The sequence below is a fragment of the Hippocampus bargibanti genome, linkage group LG02 (assembly GCF_051943395.1).
Source record: "Hippocampus bargibanti isolate YZ-2025 linkage group LG02, ASM5194339v1, whole genome shotgun sequence".
In the NCBI taxonomy this organism is placed as follows: domain Eukaryota; kingdom Metazoa; phylum Chordata; class Actinopteri; order Syngnathiformes; family Syngnathidae; genus Hippocampus; species Hippocampus bargibanti.
The window spans coordinates 17,597,954-17,611,220 of record NC_142735.1 but is presented as its reverse complement, the minus strand read 5'-3'; the positions used below and the strand labels follow the sequence as shown (position 1 = coordinate 17,611,220).

Genomic DNA, 13,267 nt, shown 5'->3' with positions numbered 1-13,267 from the left:
GAGGGCCTGCCAGCTTGCTGCGGTCCGGGCCTCAAATGTGCCACAGTGTAAACAGGATGCAAACTTTTTCACAAAAAAAGGCATCCATTTAAAACGCCTTCTCCTGCTACTCCTCTATTCCTGCTTCTGGGATTTGTGGCGGGAGGAGTGCACGAGAGATGCCCTTTTGAGAGCCAGACGTGGGACGGACGACGGGGCGGAATTTGTCTGGAAAGTGGTGGTTTACAACCCCGGCGCACTTCCGAGCGTTTTTGGGGTCTGGCAGCCTAATGACGCTGAAATGCTTCTTTTTTTCCTCTTCTGCATTCATTATCCTACTGATAGTTACGCTGTCTCTCTGTTGACTTGCGGTTTACCTTCTCTGTCTCACACATACACACACGCACACACAGACACACATACCCACACAAACACACACACAAAGTATTCTGTACTTGTTGACCACACTTGAAATTGTGCAAATAAAAGGAAAAAAAACATTGACGCTGATGTTTAAATATAGACTGGTATGCCAGTGGTTATGTTTTTTTTTTTTTGGGTGAGGTCATGCGTAATTGTGTTGAGCTGCTATTCCGCTGTCCAGTCATGGAAGTATAAAGACAGTCCAACAGTGGTTAAGAGCGTTTTGTAGGTTATGCAACTGGAAGAAAAAGTTTTTTTTGTGACACTGCATTAAATAGATCCGCTTTGTGAAACGACCAGTCTAAAAATGTTTCTGCCAAAATTACATAAGAAGCGCTTAAGTGATTGAAAGCATGCTCAATAGTCGTCGCTTCTTAATATATCTTCAGCCTCATTAGATGTTAAACAGAAGCACAAGCACATTTCTTTTACAGTTTCTCTTAAACTTTTCCACAGTATGATTTTTTTTCTTCTATACTCTAATACAGTAAATAGCTCACTTAGCTAAGGTGCACTGCAAAAATCAACATTTGAGCAAACTGCTTGTACCGAAACTCCTAACTTCTAATCCTGATCCTCACTCTCTGCCTCATCATTAACCCTCACCCCTGAGCCTAACCTTAAACTAGCTCGGACCCTAACCGTGAACCCAAACTCTAACCCTGACCTTAAGAAATAACCCAAATATTAACCCTGCCCCCCCTGAACCTGAACCCTAATCCCGAAGCTGAACCATGTGACCCCTACCCTAATTCAAACCCTAACCATAACCTACAGAACCCAAACCCGAATTCCTAGCCTTAACCCATACCCCGGAACCCTATCCTTAAACCCTCACCCTAAACCTAATCTTAAAGGACAACCGACGCATCCGGACAATTTGTGTCCATAATTTGTAAAATCGCTTCAAATGACTTCTACTGAGCGTATTTTAAAAGATTCCACCACATATAGCTATATTTTACGTTTTAAAACTAGAATATTCCAGAAGTCTTCTTTTTGTGTTGGTGATGATTCCTCACGTCACGGAAGGAACGCCCCTGACCGAGAAAGGACACACTGTATCAGTCCTTTTATCACGTCAATGCATTTTGAGGTACTTTGTTTGGTCTGAAAACTTCATGTTGATGGCGAAATTAGAAGGAAAACGCATAAATAACGCGATGGTGAATCTTGTGTTGCACCGAGCAACTATTTGATATTCTCTGACAAAAATTTCCACTTCCATTTCCACGTAGCTTTGTCGCCATCTTCTGCATTTTTTGGGTGATACATTTCTGTCCAGATGCCTCAAAATAACATGGAATAAATTCTTTAATTGATTGCAAAATTGTATGCTTTCCTCTTCAGAACTATTTGAATCATATTCATAACTGGATGAGTAACAAGAATGCATCTTCTCCGAATCTAAAGCCATTGTTTTGATTCTCGAGCATGGCATTGGCGTGGCATTGGCGGGACACCACGAACAAGGGGGCGGGACCTTCTGAAACTGGCCACTTCTGGTTTCAAATTGAAGTAATTTTTAGACACTTTAAGTTATTTTTATTGGTGTTTTGCATTTGACTAAAAATAATCATACTGCATGTTTTGGGTATTTTAGATGCGATAAAACGTTTTTCTGATGTCAGTTAGGAAACAAAAACGTGGTGTCAGTTGTCCTTTAACTCTAACCCTTGAACCTGAACCCTAAACCGTAACCTTTACCTGAATCCTAAAATCTAACCTCCAATCCCTAACCTTAACCCAAACTCTTACCCACAACCCTAACTGAAAACCTAACCCAAACCCCTGACCTCAAATCCCAACCCCTAACCTTAAACCGAACCCCAAACCTACACCTAAGCATTAAACCTCCCCAACTCTAACCTAACCCTAACCCCCTGAACCCGAACCTGAACCAAAATCCCAACTCCTAACCTCAACCCTAATGCTTACCCCAACCCGAACTCCTTAATCCCTCGAACTCGAACCCTTAACATCAAATCGCAACCCTAACACTTAACATTAACCCTAACCTTAACCCGGAACCCTAACTTCTTAAACCCAAACCCTCACCTTAACCCTAACCCCTAACCCTAACACTTACCCCTAACCTGAACGCCTAAACCCCAAATCCGAACCCTAAACCCTAATACGAACCGTAACTTTAACCACTAACCTTGACTCTTATCCTTAACCCCCTGAAACCGAACCCTAAACCCTAACCTTAACCCGAATCATAACTTTAACCCTTACCCCTAACACAAATTCAAACCCTTGACCCTGAATACCAACCCCTTATTTTAACCCGAACCCAAACCTTAACACCTAATCCCCTAAAACCGAACCCTAAACCCTAACATTAACCCAAACCCTAACCCCCAGGTTAGCATTCGAGATTCGGGTTAGGGTTGATCCTTAGGCTGAAGGAAAGGGGTTAGGGTTCAGGGATTTGGTATTGGGGGAGGGTTTAGGATGGGGTTTGGGTTTAGGGTTGTGATTAAAGTCCGGAGTTAGGGTTAGTGCTTATAGTTGAGGGCTTGAATGGCCATTAGGGGTTAGAGTTAGGTTTAGGGGTTAGGGTTAGTAGCGTTAAGAAGAGGGGTTAGCCTGAGAGTTTAGGGTTATACTTTTAAATCTACAGTGGGGCCTTAGTTTACGAACACCTTGCCTTACGAACTTTGCGGGATACACATGGAGCGCCGCCCCACCACGGCTGGCGGAGTAATCTTCGGCGGAAGAACACCAAACCACATGACCGAACAGCGCCCCAGCCGTCCTACCTTTCCACACCCACTGAGTGCATACGTCGATCGTCTTCAAGGATTTATAACGGATACTTTTGCTGTTATGGCACTGAAAAAGACCCCACCACAGGCTCGTGTTCAGCCGAAGAAGACACAAAACAAAATTACAGTCGAGGAGAAGGAGATCATTGAGAAACACGAACAAGGTGTGCGTTTGTCTGATTTAACAGCCCATTAGCAATATGCTAAGTCCACCATTGCTACCATCCTTCGCAACAAAGAAGCCATTAAAGGTGCGTGAGTTGCTAAACGTGTTTCCGTGCTGTCAAAGCAACGGTCTCTGGCAATTGAAGAGGTTGAAAAACTTCTGTAAATTTGGATTAACGAAAAGCAGCTAGCCGGCGACAGCGTGAATAAAGCAATTATATCTGAGAAAGAATGGCTAATTCACTTTGATATCGTCATGCGGCAACCTAGAAGTTCGCCATTTATTGATACAAGGGATCATTCCTTGAAATGGTGAAAGAAGAAGGCTACGTTCCTTAGCAAGTATTTAATGCAGATGAGACCGGCCTTTTTTGGAAAAAGATGCCTAACCGGACTTTCATAACACAAGATTACAGTACAGTTTATTTCTTTAATTATAGTCCTTATGGAATGTGACTCCTTCCAAACAGCAATTCTCTCCGACCTGCCACCCCATTCCATAACCCATCAACGACCATCACAAAGGTAAATAAAACAACTTTATTATACAGTGCAGTGTATTTCTTTCATGACAATACAATAGCACATTTATTATACATAGAATAAGGTATGTATATCGTTTGTAGTTTTAAGGCTTATTTAGTTGAAAATTATATTTTAGCGTGCTGGGAACGGATCATTCTCATTTTTATGGTTTCCTATGGGAAATTAATTTTTGGGATACACACTTTTCGTCTTACACACTATCTGGGAACCAATTAAGTGCCTAAGCCAAGGTCCCACTGTATTCATCTTCCTAAGCACTGATATTAGATATTTTGTACTCTAACTCATCAAAGTCAAGGTGTAAACATGATTGACATTTTTTTTTAAATTGTAATACAACCTGTCGGTTCTTATTTTCATTTCCACATATCCTAAATACAATAACAATCATTCAACTCATTCAGAATACCCAAAAACAACTCCAATGTTGTGTTGAATTATGCACTTTGGTTAACAATTCAAATAAGAGCTTTATTCTGTCGTAAATTAATACAAGTTATTCTCCTTAAACCACAAATGTTTGCATGAGTGCATGCTCGCGTTTGTGTGTGTGTGGTGAGGTCTCTGCCCCTCTCCTCCCTGAGTAAACTGGCCCCAGCATGTGTTTGTCTTCAACACTTAACTACCTCTTGCTATATCCAACCTGTACTTATCCCACTGCGGAGCGCTGCGCTCCGTGCTGCTGGCCTTGAGGATGAGAAGACGGACGCACGATGGACGCAGGATGGACGCAGGGAGGGTCGTGGGACCTGAACACGGACCCCACCATTTTCACACTAAACATTGGCAAGATTTTGCAGTTTCTCGCAAGCATAAAATGTCGAGAGAATGATCAAATGATTTACATAATTCTCTCACCTCCTATTGTATGTGATAAATATGGGTCCCATGACACACACAGCTGTTTATTGCTACCAGCCAGCTATTTTCGACATTTTTCCTCATTCCGCAACCTCTCCCATCTGATTTTGAGTGACCAAGAGTGTGTTTTTATATGCCTTCACTTTAGCTGCTTAGCAACCAAAGTACCCAAACAACCCTTATCCCTATTTCAGAATCCAAAATCTCAGTTGAAACTCCAACCCTAAATGCAATTTTAAAACAGATTTAAAACCCTCACCATAATTTCTCTCATCTCATTTTCCGTGCCGCTTATTCCTCATTAGGGTCGCGGGGGTTGCTGCAGCCTATCTCAGCTGTCTTCGGGCACGAGGCGGGGGACACCCTGAATTGGTTGCCAGCCAATCGCAGGGCACACAAAGACGTACAACAGTCACTCTCACACTCACACCTAGGGACAATTTGGAGTGGTCAATCTGCCTGCCATGCATGTTTTTGGAGTGTGGGAGGAAACCGGAGGACCCGGAGAAAACCCACGCGGGTCTGGGGAGAACATGCAAACTCCACACAGGGAGGACGGACCGGGACGCCAACCGGCGACCTCTGCACTGTGAAGCCGGTGTGCTAACCACTCGACTACCGGGCCGCCCCTCACCATAATTTGAAACACTAAATGTATGTTGAAAACACACCACTAATTTCAAACCTTACTTTGAAACCCTAACGTGGATTAGAAAGTATAAAACTAACCCAGCTCTGAAAGCCGCAACCTAATTTGAACCCCGAATGTCCAATTGATGGGTGAAAAGTGATCGTTTGTTCCTGGTTCATCGCTCTTCAGGGTGTTAGAAGTGGGATGGTGAAATAAGCAGGAAGCCAGGTGTTGAACAGAATTATTTTAATCTTGTAGACAGCAGGGACATTGTGAGGTCTCTTGAGGGGAGACAGAGAGGAAGAGAGAGATCAACGCGCTGGGAGAGCATTTATGCAAGACGGACAGGATGTGAGGTATAGGATGTGACATCATGAGGCAGGCAGGATATGGAATATCAGGAAGTCTAAGAAAAACAAAACGATGCAAAAAGATGTTCGTATAGCGAATTACCCCAACAACAATGTTACCTGGAAACCTAAACTGTTTATTAAAAAAATATCTGTACTTTGTAACCCAACTCTTCTTTAAGCACCATCGTTGAAACCATCCTATTTTGTAACCCAGATTGAAATGCTACATTAAAATTCCAATTCTAATTACAAACTAGAACCTGACTTTGAAACCTTATTTTGAAACTTTAGGCCGAATTTGAAAGCCTACTCTGAAACCAAAATTGTACTTTGAAACCCTCATCATTTGAAACCTTAATCAATTCAAAAACTAAATCTAATTTCAAACCATCACTGTACTTTGAAAATCATTTGAAATGGTAACTTTACTTAGTACCAGCAAAATATTACACACTGACATATTAATGCCAAAGGGCAATGTAAAGTGTCCAGTTTCACATATACGGTAGCTGTTTTGTTTCGGGATGCAGCTCATTCTTGACACTCCCCTGCAAGCAAAATAATCCATGTTTAGGTCAGTCAAATATGTGTTGATGTCCTGGAGAAAGAAAAAAACAACAATATACACACCATGGAAACATCCAAACTCTACAGGGAACGTCCAGATCTTTGATTTGAATCCCCAACTTCAAAATGCAGATATGTTTACCACTAGGCCACAGTGCTTCCCAGTCTTTTTTCCCTTTCTCTCCAAGGCACGGAATTAAAAATTCCAGCTCCATAAAGACAAAATGTAAAAGTTATACAACGGCAAGACGGAAGGGTGAGGAGGCATATTTTGTGGCCTCAGCATTATTGCAGGCTGCAGAGGAGACCAGCCGACCGGCACAGGCCCAAAGCCACACAAATCCCATTTTTAAACATTGCAGCTCGTAAAATAAAATAAATAACAAAAATATAAATAAACAAAACCAAGCTTCTTTTGCCATATAATACCAAAGTCTTAGTCAGTATTTGGTCAAGGCACACTGGCGTTTGGTTTTATTGTTGACACGCACGACAAAACACGACAGCGTAAATGTGAACGTTAAAACATTCATCAAGTGTCAGGCTCTTGTGAATCTCTCCAAACCACTGTCAGCGGATAATGAGATGTGCAGCCGCCTCGTACGCGTCACTGCCCTCCTGTGCTCTTCTCTCGTTAGAAGCCGTGACTCAGCGAGATATTCTTGGCCCAGAGTTCACCAAGGACTCGCCGAGGTCATCACGTCTGTAAACGTGAACCCAAGTGTTCAGTAAGAGGGACTATGTGGAAGAAAATGCCCTGCTGTGTGACGTTCACATTTAAAGGTGACATCGCCAATTTTGTTTCCAATTTAATGTTGTCAGTTTTAGCTGTGCGTGTTTGCAATTTCATTCTTCCACATTGTCGAGATGACAAGTTGAGATTGACTCTCAAACAATCGTCTCTAACTGGAAAAAAACGACACTAAATGGAAAGCGACGCCATGCTGGCATCTACTGGAATATGTTTGTCACTGCGGTTCTGTGAATGCTTGCATTTCATAGACTTCGGTGACATCATGTTTAAAAAAACGGACTTTTTCAGTGGCAGTAAATGTTTCGTTCCCAGTTAACAAAAATGTCAATGGAACGAAACAGCAGTGCATGAGTTCTATATGCAAAGTGCAGAATGGCTCATTCACAAATATTTTCAGAAATTTTAAGTCATCCACTGCCATTCACGAATTTATTCGGGGATTGAACATATGACGTCAAGCTCCATTCCCGTATTTGTTCAGGTTTTGCTTTTTCTTGTTTGGTTGCCAATATATCGCTGGCCATGGTCTCTGGGAATGTTTTTCCTTTCAACAAGGGGGCAGCATTCCGGCTTCAGCTGTTGTTGAAAGATAGGGTTCTTACGCGGCATTGAGTGTTTACGTAGTCCTAAAACTCAATATTCTGTGGGTCCTGGAATTTGAGTTACAATGACAAAAATTCTGGCACTGGAGTGGCCACATTTTTTGCATGCCTGTCAGTGAATGAGTTAAGAAAACGTACTTGGTTGTTTAATTTGGTAAAAGGTAAACCCATCTGGAACCTCGGCAATGTAAGGCAGGGATGCAAACGGATCGACCACATTGGTGCTCCAATCTCACTTGAATTTAAATAGTTAAATATTTTTTTATAAATGCTTTGCTTAAAAAAAGATGACATCACTCAGACACATGGGTGAAGCAGCAGTGCTCAAACATTCTCAAATTGTTCGTTAAGGCTGAACGAAGGTACAGTAAAATAAAAATCTTCTTTGTCGGAGAAGATTTTTTTAGCTTTGATCCCAAAAGTTTCATTTGTAAATTTGAGAGTTGTTCTAAATTGGCCACCACCGACCGCTCTTCAATATTATGACAAAATGAAGACAAATTCAAAACATCCCAACAAAAACAAGATGCCCTAAAATATCAGAATGCTTTTAACTCATTCACTGCCAGGTATGTGCAAAAATGTGTCCACCCACAGAATATTGAGTTTTAGGACTACATAAACATTCAATGCAGCGTAAGAAGATTTTTCCTTCATCAGAAAAAAAAGTTAATTCCTAAGTTATATGGGTCTGGAATAATATGAGGTGCAAGTAGGGACGGCTGTACAAAAGGCGACCCCCTCATGGAAGGGAAAAAACATTGCCAGAGGTCTGACCGCGCTTTATCGGCACCCCCTGGTAAGACAAAGCAAAACCCAAACAAATTCAGGAATGGCGCTCCTCGTCATATTTTCAATTCCCGAATTAATTCGGGAATGGCAGTGAATGAGTTAATAGACCCACAATGGGCACATTTGCGATTGGCATTCATCAGACTAAAGGGGACAAAAATGCACAATTTGAGGGAAAACTTGGGCAAACTTTAGAACTGACAAAGTCTTTTGGATAAAATGTCTTCAACAACCAAAACCATTCTTACTTCCTATCAACCTTCATAGATGACCACGAGCTGGATGACCAAGAATCCTCTGAATTGGTGAATTGTTGGAAACAAACCGTTTCTTCAGAAAAGGAGGAAGAGTAGACGTCAAAGCATCTGCGGAGAATCCGTGCAAGTCAGCGATGACAACGGCGAGTCCGGAGGCGGCGTGGGCGGATTGGACGGTGGCTGCAAGTCCTCGCCGGGCCCGGTCGCCTGCTTCGAGCTCCACCCGTTCGGGGATGCCCTCCCTACGTTCTTGAGACTCTTCCGCTTGGGTTTGTGCGGTCGCCGCCTCCTGTCGTCGACGTGCTCGCTCAGCGCGTCCGACGACTCGTCGATGTACGCCAGGTTCTCGCCGAAGAAGTCCAGAAGGCCCGTTGAGTCGGGAGGAAGGGAAGGTGAAGGGGAACGGGAACTCAGGTCAGGTGAGGCTTTGGGTTCACCGCATCTGGCCGCCTCCTCCTCGGGGTTCAATTTGTCTCCTTTGGTTTGGAGCGCGGGGTGAGCTGGGAGTTGAAGAAGATCTGAGAAGGACGAAGATGCAGAGGAGGTGTCGGATCTGGAGTCAAAGTCTGACCCGTAGGGGGAACCGTTGCGCACAGCGGCATCGGGGGAGTCCAGCTCAGAGGCGGACGGAGCCGCGGGAAGGGAGATGGAACGCGGGAGCAGGTGAGGTAAGGAGTGACGCAGCATCTGTTGGCGCAAAGCCGCCGACAGCTCGGGCGGCTTAGCCCTTGGCATCGTGCCGCCGCCGGGAAGCCTCCCCATAGCCTTGGTCCTCATCGTCCGCTCCAGGGAGGATTCCAGCCCCTCCAGCCGACTCAATGAGCTGGACAGCCCGGCCCGGTGGCCAGGCGGGTGTCCGTTCTCGGGCCCTCCCGCGCCCAGTAGCCCAGCGTGACCTGGGCTCCGCGGCGGATGCGCCGGCGCTCGCTACGCTTCCAGCGCCGGCGCTGCAGGAGGAACGGGTCGTTGAACTCCAGAGGGTTGGGGATGCGGAAGTCCTTGGACATGCTCTGCGTCCAGTCGGTGGCGTGAGCACGGAGCTCTTCCATCTGACGTCACAAGAAAAACATGCAACTTATATCACGTGAAAATAGATGACCTCGAAAATGCAATCGTTGGGGAAATTGGATGGAAATGCTGGAAGGCAAAAAAGCAACAACTACCAAACATGGAATTGTATTCAATGCAATGGAAGTTGATGGACGTGGAATATATTGAAAAATAGAGAATAATATGGAATCGTGCAAAGCTATGGTATGACAGTCAAAAATACTGAAGGATATAAAATAAAAACGTACAATACATTGTTGAAAAACTATGGTAAAATTGCCACTTTCTTTGAAGTCTCGAAATTGACCAAAGGTGGTTCATCCCTACGCCCCTTGCCACTGCCTGGCGACCCGTCCGGTGTGTCACTCCACCAATCGGGTCACCTAAACGAGTCCCTGAAGTTGACTCTCTTCTTCTTCGGCAGATTTGTAAAAAAAAGACCAATGCTGAGAAACGGCAAAATGCCAAATCTTGGCGCCGATAATCAAACTCTCCCCACAAGTGACGATGCAGTCGATATTGTTACATACAGTCTAGTACACCGGTGTCAAAGTCCAGGCCCCGGGGCCAAACCTGGCCCGCCACATCATTTTATCCGGCCCGCCAAAGCAAATCAAGCACGCCAAGTGCCATGATGCTCGCTAAAGGCCGAAACAAAATTTGAAATTGTCCCATGTAACATTCATTATTCTTGACTTCAGATTTTTAAACTAGTTTGTGTGCATTCTATATGTACGATGTGGACGAGATGGAAAATTCGAATGGCTTCCCCAAATTCATCATGGCCCCTGAGAGGAAAGCCTAACTATAATGTGGCCCGCGGTAAAAAATGACTGACACCATTCCTGTAGAAAATGGATGGATTCCTTCCCAACAACAAATTTGACGCTAAATTAAATGGTCCTATGAATGAAAGGATCATGCACGCGTGTGTCTCGCCTCAGCGCGGGTCCTCTTGGAGAGCACACGCAGCCAGTTGCCAATCATGGTGAGGACGGAGGCAAAGTAGGCCAGACCGAACACGATCCACAACCACACTAGAGGTTTGAAGAACAGCCCGCCAGTGTGACTACCATCTGGACACACACACACACGATAAGATGTTTGAATAAACAAAATTGGAGCAGAAACATCTGCAATTGGACATGTATATTTATCCCACCCGGAACGTAGTCTCCAAAGCCCACCGTGGTGAGCGTGATGACCACAAAGTAGAGAGACTCCAGGAAGGACCAGCCTTCCGACTTCTGAAAGACAACTGTGGGCACGGCCAGGAAGATGAGGCAGCCGATGAGGATGGACAGCACAGCGGAGATCACGCGCACCGTGGTGGGACGCACTTGATGCTTCTAATGCGCGCACACACACACGGAAGAAAACACAAGATTAATATACTCATGAGGAAGCTGCTAATAATGGAAAACAAATATGAAAGCCTTTTCCCTTGTATTGTGTATTTTGTGTTTCCTATGTCTATGTAAAGCAACCCCAATTTGCAATTTTGAGCTGATTCCGTAAAGCCCGAAGATGCCACTAGATGCCGCCATAGACCTGTCCAAAGTGAAAAGTGTGAAACCAGGCAACCAAGTCCAAACCCAAAATCTATTGCAATTTGCCCGTTTCTGAAAACGTGTGCTTAAATAAGTTGTTGCGAAATCCTCGACCATGATCACGTTTCTCTATCATGAAGTGATCTGTTGTGAGTGTTAGGGCAATTCGCTATATGAACACATTTGAAACATATCTTTATTTCCTGACACGCCGTTTTATTTTCTCGTACTTCCGGTCATGATGTCACATCCTACTGGTCTTTACAAAAGCTCTCCCAAACAGCTCCTCTTTTTCTTCTCCCCTCGGGTTGCCTGAGGTTTTGTGCCGTCCCAAAGTAAAAGCAAAGAATCCTTTTGTTTTTACTTTTGATTCCTGCTTCATTAATAATGACCCTAATTATGAATTTTGAAGAGCCGCTTTCAAGTGACCACGTCACACCGCGTGTTACGAACAAAAAACACTCACATTTTCATATCACAGCCAAAAAGTAAGCACAGCTGCATTAAGTTCGGTGGAATGATTAGTTTCGATTTCGTCTTGGTTCCTAACCAAAATACACAGTACGTATTGTGTGAAGTGCTGCCGCCTTAGGAGAAAATGATTTCATGAGTGGAAGAAGGAAACACAAGACCTGATATTTACCCCCCCCCCCTCCCAAAGTAGAACACATCTGACCAGAAAAAGTGCTTCAATCTTGGCAACAGCCCTGCGCAGCACGGTGCCCATGTGGTCGCCAACTCCGGCCAGCAGGATGCCGAACATGGGAATGCCTACCAAGGCGTAGCATACGCAGAACAGCTGGCCGTACCACGTGCGAGGAGACAGGTTCCCAAAACCTACAGGAGGGATAGATGAATGATAGACGTCCCAAGGACATTAACGGCTGAGATGTTGGTAAGGTGTAACTCTTTATGAGCTGTCCACTGTGGCAACCGCGCTGTTGATGAAAGGGAGAAGCGTGCCTATGGTGGTGATGATGGCGCCGCAGAAGAAGAAGGCAGAGGCCACGTCCCAGCGCGTGGTGAAGTTGGTAGAAAGGTTGGCCACCTCCAAGCCCGCTTCCACCGCTGATGCAACTCTCTGTGAGACATACACAAAATATAGAATTTCTCTCGCACACTGTCTCAATATTCAGTATAATTTCAATACAAGTCCGACATCGCAGCACGACGCAACGCTCTGCTCGACTCCACCCCACGATCAAGCTGTGGGACACATCACATCTGCGTGTCATTTGCCTGGGAGATCTGACAACGAACCTACTTACGATTAAAGAGAACCATCAAACTCTTTATATACATACTGGTGAAAAGGACGCTTTTATCCTCTCCTCTTTCATATAGAACTGGCTTCATACAACAAAGAGGGTGCAGAAAGTGCCTAGGATTGAATGGCTGTCTGTGTCTTTGTGTTGTCATCTTATTTGTGATTAGTTTTTTGTTCTTTTGACTTCAAGATGACACCGCGAGAGTGGCTGCCTTTACAGCAGCTCATGTATTTTGTTTTTCTTCTTTTTCTTTTCCTTACATTTTCTTTTCATCCTTTTGCTTGCTGTAAAATGTACATTTCTCCAATGTGAGACGAATAAAGGCTTATCTAATCTAATGATTGCATGTGCGCAACTACTATGTAAGGAGAGTGCATTGACGAGTCTTCTGATACCTTCACCAGCTCGTTGAATTCTGGTTCGCTCACGCATAAGTGATTGTTCAAGAAGTTGTTCTTAGCGGCGAGCAGCTCCTGGAACTTGTCGCTCTCCTCGGACGCCTCCAGGTTCTGAAAGACCAGCGCTCCCATTCCCAGGTACAGCACCACCCCGAATAAGAGGGCCAGGACCGTGGTGCAGCGCATGATGGCCGCCCCCCCACTGGGGTTAGAGGTTGGGGGATGTGACGACGCTTGCACTCAGGATACACTTGGGGCACAGCTGGTCATAAACAGGAAGTTAGTTCCTTTTAGAGGCCG

General features: G+C 44.6%; 1 protein-coding gene across 1 annotated transcript; it reads right to left on the bottom strand.

Annotated features, from left to right (window-relative positions):
- Positions 1–5,605: 5,605 nt before the first annotated feature.
- On the bottom strand, positions 5,606–13,163 carry LOC148901743 (potassium channel subfamily K member 10-like). The gene is given in 7 exon segments (XM_088989721.1): positions 5,606–9,576; positions 9,579–9,750; positions 10,691–10,827; positions 10,914–11,100; positions 11,978–12,138; positions 12,265–12,382; positions 12,965–13,163. Coding segments are annotated over 7 exon segments (1,740 nt in total). The 5' UTR covers positions 13,154–13,163; the 3' UTR covers positions 5,606–8,800.
- Between the last annotated feature and the right edge of the window lie 104 nt (positions 13,164–13,267).